Consider the following 12695-nt stretch of genomic DNA (forward strand, 5'->3'; position numbering starts at 1 on the left):
GCCTTGATTGGGTGGGAAAATGAGAACAAAAAAAACAGTAGTTCTGACCAATTTCTTCAAAATATATCTATAAAAATCCTGTTGCAAGAAACACTGTATAACTCGTTTTCTGATATCTCACATCAAATGTCTTTGCGATACAAAGAGGTAAATTGGACAGAATATACTACTAACCTGAGCTGGGAGATCATTCCACACTCCTGGAGCAACAGAAAAGTAAGCACAATCTCCCAGTAATCTCTGTAACAGATCCAATACTGCGCAAAATAAAAAGAAACCCAACTAGTAAAGTAGTGAAGAAATAATAATAATGCTATTTTCTGTACATCACCTTTAAAAGAAACAAAACGTTTTTTACAATACCTCAAAATGCAATGCCAAGAAAAAGCAGACATAAATGATAAAACAGTTGTATGCAACCTTTTTGAAAAATAAACCTTTTCCGGTTAGACTTAAGCACATAATGCACTTACAGCCTGATACTGTATCTTTTGGGATGGTGCTCTGTTGGGGTACATCAACAAAAAGACTTGCCTCCTACTGTACGTTTCCTAGGAGTGGGAACATATTGTAAAGCAGAATCAGCAGTCTGAAGGTCACATTCAGTTGAGTACACAGATAGCACAACAGCCAGATACTGATGTTATCAAGTACATTATCATCTGTGTGTGACATTGTCAGGATCCCAGCTGCTGAATTCTGAACATACTGAAATTTATGTGGAATTTTAGAGATTCCTGAGACTAAGGCATTACCATAATCAGTCCTGAAAAAGCAAAGGCATAGATCAGTGTTCCACTACAGTCACAACATGGCATGTAGTGTGGCAATATTCTGCAAATGAGCGTCAAACAATTAATACAGAACTGAAGATCATCCCCAAAATCTTCATTTTGAACTCAAATTCAGGAACTGTGTCAATTGACAGTTACAGTATTGGTTTTAATTAATATGTGCAACAAATCGTCTTCTTATAATGAAAATTATTCAACACAATTTGAAAATACTGACACTTGAATGAAGTAATTTAAACATTTTTTATATTTTATATTTTTAATATTTTAATATTGGACTAAGGGGAAACAAACGCTGAATAGCTGAAAGCCCAGTACTGAACCTTGTGAAATGCCATATAAAACAACACAGCCTCAGAAGTAAAACCAAGAGGAGAGAGCTATTTATGGTATTAAGCGGCACTAAATGAAGAAATGGGAGGAAATTAAAGAAAATGGTATCAATCAATTTAGGAGGTAGGTTTTATGTACGATATCAATTCAATAAGATAGCTGATTCAGTCATCTGTGTAGTGAGAAAGAGGGTTTACTCCAGCTACTCCTTAATTATCTAAGTGATCTTCGCATCTGGATAAATTAAGAAATTACAGTCAATCATTAAAATCATTGGAAGGGTCAATGTCCAGTATGGCATGGAACGGAGATGCCAGGGTTACACCAGGTGTGTTCAATACCAATTGTCTCCAGCCAGGAGTAGAGAGGCTTTTTCCTATGGGAGCTTATACTGAATGAGTCACAACACAAAAAATGGACAACAGTTTTGTTTAATAAATCTTCATTGTTTTTACTCAACAGTCCGAGGAGTAAACAGAGTTCAAAGGAAAAAAGAACAACATTTCAGAATGATTTAGAAAGCAAATGATCAGCAAAAACTTTATTTTACAAAACAACTGATAGAAGCAATGCAAAAACCCCATTACAAATATTAAGTAAAAAATAATAATTTTAAGATACAATTATCTAAACATGTACAGACAAATACGTAAACAGAAAGCAAGGTTAAGCTTCTCCAGCAGTATAACAGTCAATCTAAAAAAGCAACCCATGAACAAGGAAATAGTATTGGGGCATACTAATCTAAGACATTTGCCTGCTGATTTTTCTAAGCCCACGGAAATTAAGTTTTTATTCATCGTTTTTCTGTAGGTTTTTGTTCAATTTAATCCACAGTTATCCAAATATCTAATGTTGTCCATTTTCTGATCTGTGATAAGTTTTACTTTTAATTTTCCTGTTCAAGAACACAAACTCAGACTGCCACTCCTCCATAACAAATTGCGACAATGTAGAAAAGTAGTGAGAGGTTTACAGATAAAGTTGTAAAAATATTACTTTTATCCTAGAGTAACTATCTGTAGCCTTTGCAGTAACAATTGCTGTGAATTAAAAGAACCAAAATTAATGCTGTATGTCTCAACCAATCAATATAATGCTTCTACACTGAACATAAAGGCACCTTAATTTTTAGAATACACTGAATAACAGGAAGAAATACAGAATTCCTGAAATTGAATGGAACGGGGCAATCATTGTAGCATATCCCGATTTCTTTGCATTGAATTGCCTTTCATTTGTGTCAGGTCCGTGAAACATTGTATGACTGTACAATGTTTTATGTAGAAAACCAGGATAAAACACAATTGGTTCTTTGAAAACCTTTGAGTCAATCTGAAAACCAGGTCAATTTGAAGCACATCTTAGCTTGTTATTAGTTCTTGTAAACATTGCTCTATAAAGTGACAAAAAGCAGTTCAGGAAATTGTATCCTCCCACTATGTCCTGACCAGCATTCTTTTTATAAAAATGGTGTGTGAGAACTGAGTGAAGAGTACTTTACAATTGCCTTATCTGTACACATCCTAAAGGTGAGATATTTGGATTTGAAACCATTTCTTCTCATATCCAGGTGTGCAGTCATAACTGTGCAAGCATTTCATTACATTAAACCTATATTTAAAAGAATGTACCTTTTAATTATGCTGTCTGCAGCATTAGTAACTAGGGAGAATGGGGCTTTGTGGTTGGGAAGACTGCTTTTAAAGAACGTATTAACAGGAATAGACAAACATACTGTTACAGAAGACTTTTTTATATCCTTTTCCACGTGCAGAATTTTTATGTACACGTTTGGAATCAAGTACAAATTTGCAAATGCATTTTTGCATCCATTTGCAAGCTTTTTCCAGTCATAGACATTAAAAAGGACTCTAGTCCCCTAAAAAACCTTTCACAGTTAATGTATTTATGTCATGCATGCAAAACAGAAAAAAAAAACAATAAAAAATTGAGGGGCAATCGTTCACACAAATTTTTCAGCAGTTTTGTAAACCAAAAACTACTAAAACTCAACAAATTCTGTTGTTTCCAGTACTTATTTGCGTTTTTAATGCCTCTCTGTATATGTACATATTTCTGTAGTAATACCTATCCTTTATAACACATCTGACTTCCTGAAAGAATAAATTGGATCATAGCTGAAAACTTTGGATATCTTGGTATGCAGTAAAGAAGTTTTACATGCCTCAAGAATTTCATATAAAGCACTTTTAATAGGCATGCTAAAAAAAGAAGCGATTCAAATATTGTAAACAAATATTAAAATATAAATGACTATTCCGGTAAAGATTATCGTTTATATTTTAAGACTGTAAGTTTTCATTAACATTCAATATTTGTTCAATTTATTTAAAAGTTGTAGCTGATGCTCGCTGTATCAGAACGTACTGTACATTGTAAGGTTTTAGAAAAGGTTTTGGCACCATTCTGAGAGGTACAGCACTTTTTAAACTCTATAAAAATATTTGTATAAATAGATCCAGTAAAATAAAATAAAAAAACTACTGACAGTACTTTGCTTGGTAAACGTTGATTCATATTTTAGGAGTCTGAGGCAGTACAGCAAACAAATTAACAGATAACAGATTAAAAAATATCTTCAGAGTGATTAAAAATGTGGAACCAAGTTAGAGAAATTATTTGTGTAATTTTCCTTAGATGTTTTAACATACAGCTCAATCAAGCGCAGGTGATAAGAGTTAAAATGTAGTGTTCGAATTGTCCAAATACTAACTATTAAATGTATGCTTTTCCTTAAGGACCTTATCATCCACTTACAGCATACTCCAATGTCTGACCCAGGCACAGATGTCCTTCAATATTACAGTATGTCAGGCATTCTTTGGAGCGTAAGGGAAAAAACGTTTAACATGGAGTCTATTAAAATGTTTTTCTATTGTTAGTAGTCTTAGTGTTCTCAGACTTGGACTATCCAGATAATTAATACTAAAGCAGCTCTCTTCTCCTGTGACAGTTCATCTTGGAGTGCTGTCCAGGGTCGAATACTCCTGTAGAAATTTTATGTGGAAATCTCGGACTTTCTCAAGTAGCAATTTAAGCTTTTCAGTTGGTGGCAAGATTGTCATTCTGGGGAGAAATGAAACGCAAAGCATAAGTTCTGAAGCTGCATTAAATTCTGAATGTTTGAGTACTCATACCATAATATAAAACACTTTGAATCTTTTCTTGTTTTAAGCAGTGGAAATCTTTTAAAAACACTGAGATGTGGAAACAAATATTTACAATATCTGTTTATATTTTAACAGAATGAATAATACTTATTGTACATAGTGAACAAAAAGCCAGTTATATTGTGAGGACAAGCCTCAATCACCTACACAATTACCTGAAATGGTAGGTTCCTTCCTTTTGTCCAAAGCCACTGCCAGGCACAATACATATACCAGTCTCCTCAAGTAGCTTTAGACAGTACAGCATGTCTGGGGGCATACCTAATGCCTGCAAGACACAGTTGGATTTAATTGGCATTGCATTAATAACTTCCAAACACTTCAGCATTGTTCAAAATTCTAAACCAGAACAGATTTAGAAGCTATACACTTGACACAAAAACACTGCAGCATTCACTTTGAGGGATAATGCATCAAAAACATGGCGCGGCAGCCAAGATTACACTGATCTTACTCCCTTTCCTTTGACGCATTTTTCAGACTGCTGAAGTGAATTTTTATGTCATGTGCAAAGGGGAGATTTAGAAGGCACAGCAAACCTTGGCCTCTTCCACTGCTCTGGGAGGAATGAAGATCCTGGGAAAAGCATACATGGCTCCCTGCAGAGGGTTACACTTGATCCCAGGAAGTGTGTTCAGGATCTTCTCCGTCAACTTGGCCTTCTCAGCAAGAGTATTCAGCACTGCGTTTTTCTCCTGAACAATCAAAAGCAAATCACCCACATAAATTTTAGCTGTGCATCACTTGTCACGGTTACAGCTGTGGTTATTATTAAAAGAAATACGAGTCAGAATTTTAAGACAGATAAAATTTAAGACAGATGACTGCTATATTTGGTACATTGAAGTATTTAGTTGAAACGTTTTGTTGCTGCTCGAAACGTTTTGAATCAGAACTCAGTGTTGTCACAATCGTCATTCAACGCAATTCTGCTTCTCTCTGCCTCAGTTTGCAAAAAAGCTGGTGTAGAATTTGAGGGATGAAAAATCTGAATTACATTCACAAAATCACCCCCAAAAGAATATGATGCTTTCAAGGCTGACCTGGATAAACTGCTCAAACGAAGGTTCACCAGGTCGTGGGGGGTTAACGATGACGTCCATGGCTGCCTGGCCAGACACTGGAGGACAGAGGCGGACTGAAAGCAGTTTGACCATCTGGGCTTTCACCTCAGGGTCCAGATTAATCACCTCCATGTAACCTCCCCTGAAGCCACACCTGGGAAACAGGGAGAAAGAACGCGGCTGTTAAAAACAAACCGATGTGGTGATTTTGTGTTTGTCAAGTCTTTGGCCCCAGCATCACCTAGATTTAGGAAAGCTGTGGTTTTCTGCAAATGTTGTGCATGAAACATGATCCCTTTTAAATGTCATGAGTACAGAATCTCTGCTTGTTTACATAGGAAATGCTGACACAAGGAAAGAATAGGAATGCAAATACTCACTCGCCCATATAACCTTTTGAGGTGGAGTGGAAAGAAGCCAATTCAACTGTGTTGAAGTATTCTGGCCCCATCTCATACAGGACCTTCTTAAAGGAATGGAACTGGCACTCTGGAGAATAGATATTGTCCTGATAAACCTGTCAATTCAAGCATGAAAGGAATTTTTAAATATCTGTAAAAATAAAGACAGCTGAAGCATGTGTCCCTTTTGAAATCTAACAGCACCTGTTAGTATTAGGACTCTTGAATTTCATGTGGAGACATGACAGAAGCATGTCATGTGACCACATTCCTTCTGTGACTAGGGTCTTTATGTTTTTATCCTCATTTGAAATGCCTTGGCTTCAACTATAAGAGAAAGATTAGACTGGACCCTCTACACACCCTATTCTTGTATTTACTAGATCATTCTAATGTGATGGTCAGTTACCTCATCTGACAGTATGAAAAGTTTCTCCTCGTAAGCAAAATGAATAACGTCCTCAATGCACTTCTTGCTTTGAACTTGACCTAGAAAAATCAACAGAACAATAGGTTATATTAATCAGAAAAGTACTGCCGATGGGAACGAAATGCAGTAAGCAAGGAGAAAGAAGTGAAGTGAAAAATACACAGTTTTACAAAGGTATAAATGGACAACATTACACATTAAACATTCACCCTGAAGAGCCTGGTATCTTCTGTTTTTTGTTGCACCTGAGCTCAATTACATACAATGACCTAATTATTTTAGGGAAGTGTCGAATTATCATACTTCTAATCAGGCTTCGGAATCCAGTATCCTGAATAAAATGAATGCTTTGAGAAATCGGCTATAAAAGATCTTAAGAAAAGTCCTGTTTATGTCTAAGAACTGTTCCATTAACTAGCCAGGTGGGAACACGAAACTAGGAGACGCCACTCCCTCTGGAATTTCATACCGAAGACTCATTATGACAATTTTCAAAGATGGCCAAAAAAAAATGAAGGCATTCTATCAGTCTCAGTCACTGATAAAGCAGGAGGGGAAGACCTAGTTTAAAGCAATTAAAAGCACACACCTGTCGGGTTTCCTGGATTTATAATGCAAAGCACTTTAGGATTGCAATACTTTCTAGCCGCGCTTAAAGCTTTGTGAAGCTCATTCACATCCAGGGCCCAGCAGTGCTCTTCATCCAGGTAATAGTTCACTTGCACTGCCCCCAGCTCAGAAATGGCGGCAGAGTAAAGAGGATACTGTGGAATTGGAATCATCACCCCAGTGCGAGAGAGCCCTTCTCCGGCAACCAACAGCTTCAAAATGCTCTACAATAAATCCAAATAAGTAAAGAACATATAAGAGGCTGCAGTTTGGTTATTTAAACACAAAACGTTACACATTATGTATAGCTTTTATCTCCTTTGACACATTAGAAACATCCCCTGACCAATACAACTTTAGAACTAGGATTTTTCATACAAAGCCCGAGAAAAACCCATAACAATAAATTACAACCGGATTTTGGATATTTAAATATTTCAAAGTGTGTAATTAAAGCCGGCCTGCATGTATAAAAAGACTGTTCCAGATACATACAGTTATAGGAAGAAAAACAGAAGTGTAATTAAAACTATAAGTGAAATTATATTTAATATAGAAAGGAAACAATGCAAATAGTATTTAAATGTCATATTGCATGTGATAATTGTATGTTTTTTCTCTTTCCTGACTTACTGGCTACTAAATAATTCAACTAATAATCAAGCACATGATCAATGTAAGAGCCTAACATTAGATCAATGTAGCTTAACGTTATTGCATTACATACTATAAATCACCCTTTCATATTGGAACACTTCATTATAAAGGCGACTCACACAACAATGAAAAAAGACCTACCACAATGCCATCACTGGCGCCAGTGGTGAGGTAAATATTGTCAGGGTTGGCGGGAACACCTCGGTCTCTCTGCTCCATATACAGTGCAATATTCTCTCGGATACAGTCTAGACCCTGACTTGCACTGTATGACCCTGAAACAAACCATCTATTAAAAAAAATGTTCTCTCAGCACTACACATCTCTGGGAAACAAACCTCAATCTAACAAAACCAAAAACTACTTCTAATGTATGTTATCTAAAGGTATTCTGTTACTTTTTCTCATGATACATAAGTGGACTTTTTGCAGTTACTTGCAAAACCTCTCATCTTCCTGAGAATTCTAGCTTCTCCATAAACACGTGCAAAACAGGGGAGAATGGGGGTAACTCAAAAGCAAGAAGACATGGTTTTACTTAATCCAGAACTTGTTTAGATATCGGCAACAAAACTATTTTGGGTGTGTATTAATTTACAGCTCTAGAAATGGATAAGACATGAACAAACACCTAAGCTGTTTCCCCCGCAGCTCTGGAGAATGCGACGAGCTCTTTTCTTGGCATCTTCTGGGAAAGCAGGGCTGTCTAGCAGCTCTGGGCATGTGCACAGAGCAACGACCTGAACAGAAATAAGGGACATTGCATCATTTAAGTACCGTTATCCTCTGAAACAGAAAGAATAATTATACTGTGCTGCCCATCTAATTTTGGCCTGTATGATTCTTTGAAGCACTCATGAAAGCCTTTTATTAGGCTAACTTCTCAAAAGGACACCATCTGTAATAAATAAGGTATTTCCATTAGAAGTAAATTAAAAGACTAGGGTAAAATGAAAATGAAAAAAAAAAGACAATATCGCTATTTTAAAAGCTTTTCACTCACAACAAAACAGCCCTGGACATTCTTACTGGTGTTCTGTATTAGCCCTGAGTTGGAAGCTGGCAGGGGAGTGCTGGGGGAGGGAGCCTGGACTGAAATCAAGGCTCTGCTCTGTGGTGAGGCAGCAGGAACACCTACTGCAGCATTAAATTAATGCTTTGTGCTCTTTGCAACAACACAACAGCACCATTGCTGTTTGCCTACTGCTAAAGGACAGAAAGAAGAGACCAGACACTGAATAATACGGTGTACATTACTAACATCTGTATGAATATCATCATAATATGACTGCCTTAACTGGAACAATATTTATTTCACTGCACTTCCAAGTTCCAGGTTACTTCATTGTGATATTCTCTGGAAGCTATTTATAAAGAACCCCATTCTGAGGCTGACCTGAATACAGTACATTACATGAGGCTTTTGTTCTACTGCTAAAGCACAGGACACCATTGTGTTGGAACCTCCATGGTAACCTGACATTCCCATCATTCAATGGCAAGAATTAAACAATCACACATCCCCTCACAATGAACAGACCCATCCCAGGGATCTCTTATTTCATCCTGGAAATTTCATCCAATAGTCTTATTCCGTAGCTTTATGCCGACGGGCAGAATTTGAAAAGGGGCTTTAAAAAAATGGCTTTCCTCCAAATCTGGAATTTCAGCACAGTGAATAAAATGTATAACTAATTATGTTTAAAGGCAAAAGACAAAGGCTCAAGTTGCAATTTCATATTCTAGGGGATGCCTTTAAAAATAGAAGTATCTTGACTAAAAAAGGCTAGGTTTATTAAAGTGAGGGACAATTTTGAAACTTTTTTCAAAGCAAAACAGAAAAAATACACTGAATTTTTGTACCGTCAAAACCTAGTTCTCGGACATGACACACTCAATATTCACTGGCTAAAAAACATTTTCATTTGATCTTTGCTGCACTCTTTCTTTCCACCCAATATCCTGTTTTGTTTGTGTCAGTATTTTTTAATCTAACAACACAAGCCAGAATGAAAAATAATCCAAGTCATTAATACATATGAAGATGGAACACCTGCTAAAAATAGCCAATTAATTCCAGAAAGGGACTACATCACTACATGCTGAAGAGAGCTGCTGAATGAGTACAACTGATTAGTGCTGGATTGGCTTGTGACTGCTTTTGATAGGGTTACTGTGCATCTTAGACTTTTGTAAACTCTGTGAGAAGTACCCTTGATAAATAGAAGTTTTCTTTTCTAAATGCTTCAGAGACTACATATAATTCTTACCTGGCGTAGGAATGTTATAGGTTTCTGTCCCATGGCATGGGCATCACCAATATTAGCTTTGATTACTTCTGTAAAAGGCTTCTTCACACCCTGTAAGAGAATTTCTCATTTGAAAAAGGTTTTACAAGGATCAGATATTTAAACCCTTGCTGCTCTGCTCAGCTTCTTCAGTGCAAAATTTAAATCCTAAGTTAACCAGGATCCTGCCAAGCAGGGAACTCAAATGTTAAATTATTTTTAGCTTCCCCTTTGAAATGCTAACTGCCTCATTTGGCATGAGCTGTACTAGACCACTTCATATTTTCTTTTTAGAAAGAAAATTTTATTTTACAAAATGCATGTTAAAGTAATTCATCCTTGTGGAAGGAAAGGAAAAACATCTTACGGATCACAAGCTAGATGTACATGTCACAATCAATGTCAGGGTTTACAAAATCTATTATGAAAAAGTAAAAACTGATATGATATAGGTTTACATACTCATATACAAAAGCATTCACTGAGAAGTATTAAAGCTAACTCAACTAATTTTAATGGTAGAAAAAGTATACTTTGTTATATAGTTCAGGTGGGCTAAAGAAGGCTGACACCTGAAGAACATTGTGTTTTCTTTCTTCTATTTTCAGCATGGAATAAACTTATGACTTGTTACTTTGTTATATGAATGTTATATTTTGGTGCCATTTTATGGGATCCAGGCTTTGTTAGCATACTCAAGAAAAGTGCATTAGGATACTAGCACAAATCATAAATGAATGAAGAAAACCCAAACAAGGCCATCTTGGTTTACTGTTACTGGTCAACATTACACCATAGTAGGGTAATACACTACAAAACAAAACTGCTTCATACATCAAAATCGATTATTAGGAAATACAGTCCCTTGTTCTCTAACCATGCCCAAATCAATTCTATTGAAACCCATATGTGTAAAAAATCAGACTCAAGGGGAGGGAAATGTTTTTTTCCCTCCATATTAAAGTAGTGATGTGAGGACAAGAGCATATTTCAGAGAGCTTGGGTAACTTCCCGGGTAAATTCCACCGCAGGCTAATCCAAACTTGACATCTCGCTGGATCAAGTCAGCACAATCGTCTTCAAAATACATTCCCTTCCAAAATACACTCGCTTCACGCTTTTCAGTTTAGGTGAATGGCAGAGACATATTGTGTCTTGTTCACTAGAGTGCTAAACTATTTCATCACGCATAACTAGCAAATTAATGAAAGAGGCTCATCGAAAGCCTTTTTCCTTCTATTTCACTGCTCAATAAGCCTAATTAGGACATATGAAAGGTCACACACAAGAAGACGGTAATCAGTCCCTTCTAGCTCGTTAGCTAGCACCTCATTAAGCAGGTTCTCCTGCAGTTGTGTTACAAGTTGTAGACCATAAAAATGTTATGAATATGAAAGGCAGTTCTTCGTCCTTCAAATCAATAAAACTGCCTTGTGGCAAATGCTAGCGGAATATTTCATTAAAACCAATATTGTCTTATTCCGCTGCCTAAACCGCGTGCCTGTTTATAAGCATCTATTACTCAGTATCGGGGGATGGATATGAAAAGCACACTGCGTGCTTTTATTAGCAAAATCGGATTACTTCAGAAACCTTTTGGCACCGTGGTCAGAACCATCGCTTGCCAGCGGCTTACGTACAGTCCAATCTGAAGATGAAAAGGCTTCGGTATTTTAAGCGAAGCGGGCCTTGGCAGGTGCCAGAACTGGGCCACGCTGAAGGTAGTTTTGGTAGTTTTAGACTTCACAAGGCGATCCATGATTATGGGCGCCTTTATTAATCGGTCAAATCCGGCCTGTCATCAACACCAAACAGTGCAGTGGGCAGCTTCAGAGGAGACAACTCCTTCGACTGCACCAATCAGAGCGGTGGGTGTGTCGTCTCGGCACTGAGCTCCTGTAGCGCAAGGGCATCATTTCAGATGATGCAACCACATACCGGTAAATACACTCTTAAGGAAAATAATTAAATAAAAGTTTCATTTCCGTCTCACTTAACGGCGTTACGATAAACCACACCTTAGTTATTTTAATTCATAGACCAGTACCTACTAAACGTCATTTAAGTTTAATTTATTTTAACGTTTAATTCATTAGCCTTTAAATCATCACGGCGCACAACTATATATTTAACGTAGCTATAATATTGTTTATTTCCAACCACACAATGAGGGCAACAGTTACGTTGGATATACTACAGAAAGCACGATCCACTTACCTCTTGTAGCTCTCTTTCAATTTCCCCAGCTTTGATGACAATAGGTCCCCTCACCGCATATTCCACTGTCTTTATCTGAGGGTTCATAGTCTCCATCGTCAAGGTTTTCTCGCGAATTTTGCCATTTTCTCTGGCTGCTACAGATGCCTCCGCCGTGCTCAGCCTCCTAACTCCTTGCAGCTCAATAACGTGTCTTTTGAGTTTCAAGGGCTGTATACTGCAATGTGTTTTCACAGCATTCATTCGTACAATACACGAGCAGTGGTCGAAAACACCTGCGATCAAAGACCTATTTGCCATGACCTGAAAACGATGCATTTTGTTATTCGGTTGGAGAATTAATCCAAAACGTCTGTACCACTTTTCAAACGGCAAATATTTAAAAGAAACCGGTAACTTCGCAGAATGATACGATTTCTCGGTACATATAAATGCCCACGCTGGAAAAAAAACAACAAAATGAAGTCTCAAAAGCCACAAGTCATTCGTTTTAACCGGTCGTTAGTATACCAAATGTTGCCACAACCCTAACACGTTTAATCAGATCATATCATTTTCTTGCACTAGAGCCCTAATCCACAAACAGCCCCGCTAGCAACTTGGTACAGTATGTCTGCAGCCCTATCCAAATACGCGATTGAAACTCGCTCGTTTTTTAAGCGGCTGGATGTATTATGGCAGACGGGTGAGCTAATGAATGCTGGGTGT

The 12695-nt window shown here is 37.2% G+C and overlaps 1 protein-coding gene across 1 annotated transcript; it reads right to left on the reverse strand.

Moving 5' to 3' along the window:
• Positions 1 to 1542: 1542 nt before the first annotated feature.
• Positions 1543 to 12657, reverse strand: gpt2 (glutamic pyruvate transaminase (alanine aminotransferase) 2). The gene is made up of 11 exons (XM_088613483.1): positions 11988 to 12657; positions 9753 to 9842; positions 8114 to 8222; positions 7624 to 7757; positions 6806 to 7049; positions 6196 to 6275; positions 5766 to 5902; positions 5365 to 5539; positions 4861 to 5016; positions 4477 to 4589; positions 1543 to 4217 (listed from the first exon to the last, which is right to left on the reverse strand). The coding sequence occupies exons 1-11, from the start codon at positions 12303 to 12305 to the stop codon at positions 4106 to 4108; spliced, it is 1668 nt and encodes a 555-aa protein (XP_088469609.1). The 5' UTR covers positions 12306 to 12657; the 3' UTR covers positions 1543 to 4105.
• Between the last annotated feature and the right edge of the window lie 38 nt (positions 12658 to 12695).

The sequence above is a fragment of the Lepisosteus platostomus genome, chromosome 20 (genome assembly GCF_059453375.1).
Source record: "Lepisosteus platostomus isolate fLepPlt1 chromosome 20, fLepPlt1.hap1, whole genome shotgun sequence".
Taxonomy (NCBI): domain Eukaryota; kingdom Metazoa; phylum Chordata; class Actinopteri; order Semionotiformes; family Lepisosteidae; genus Lepisosteus; species Lepisosteus platostomus.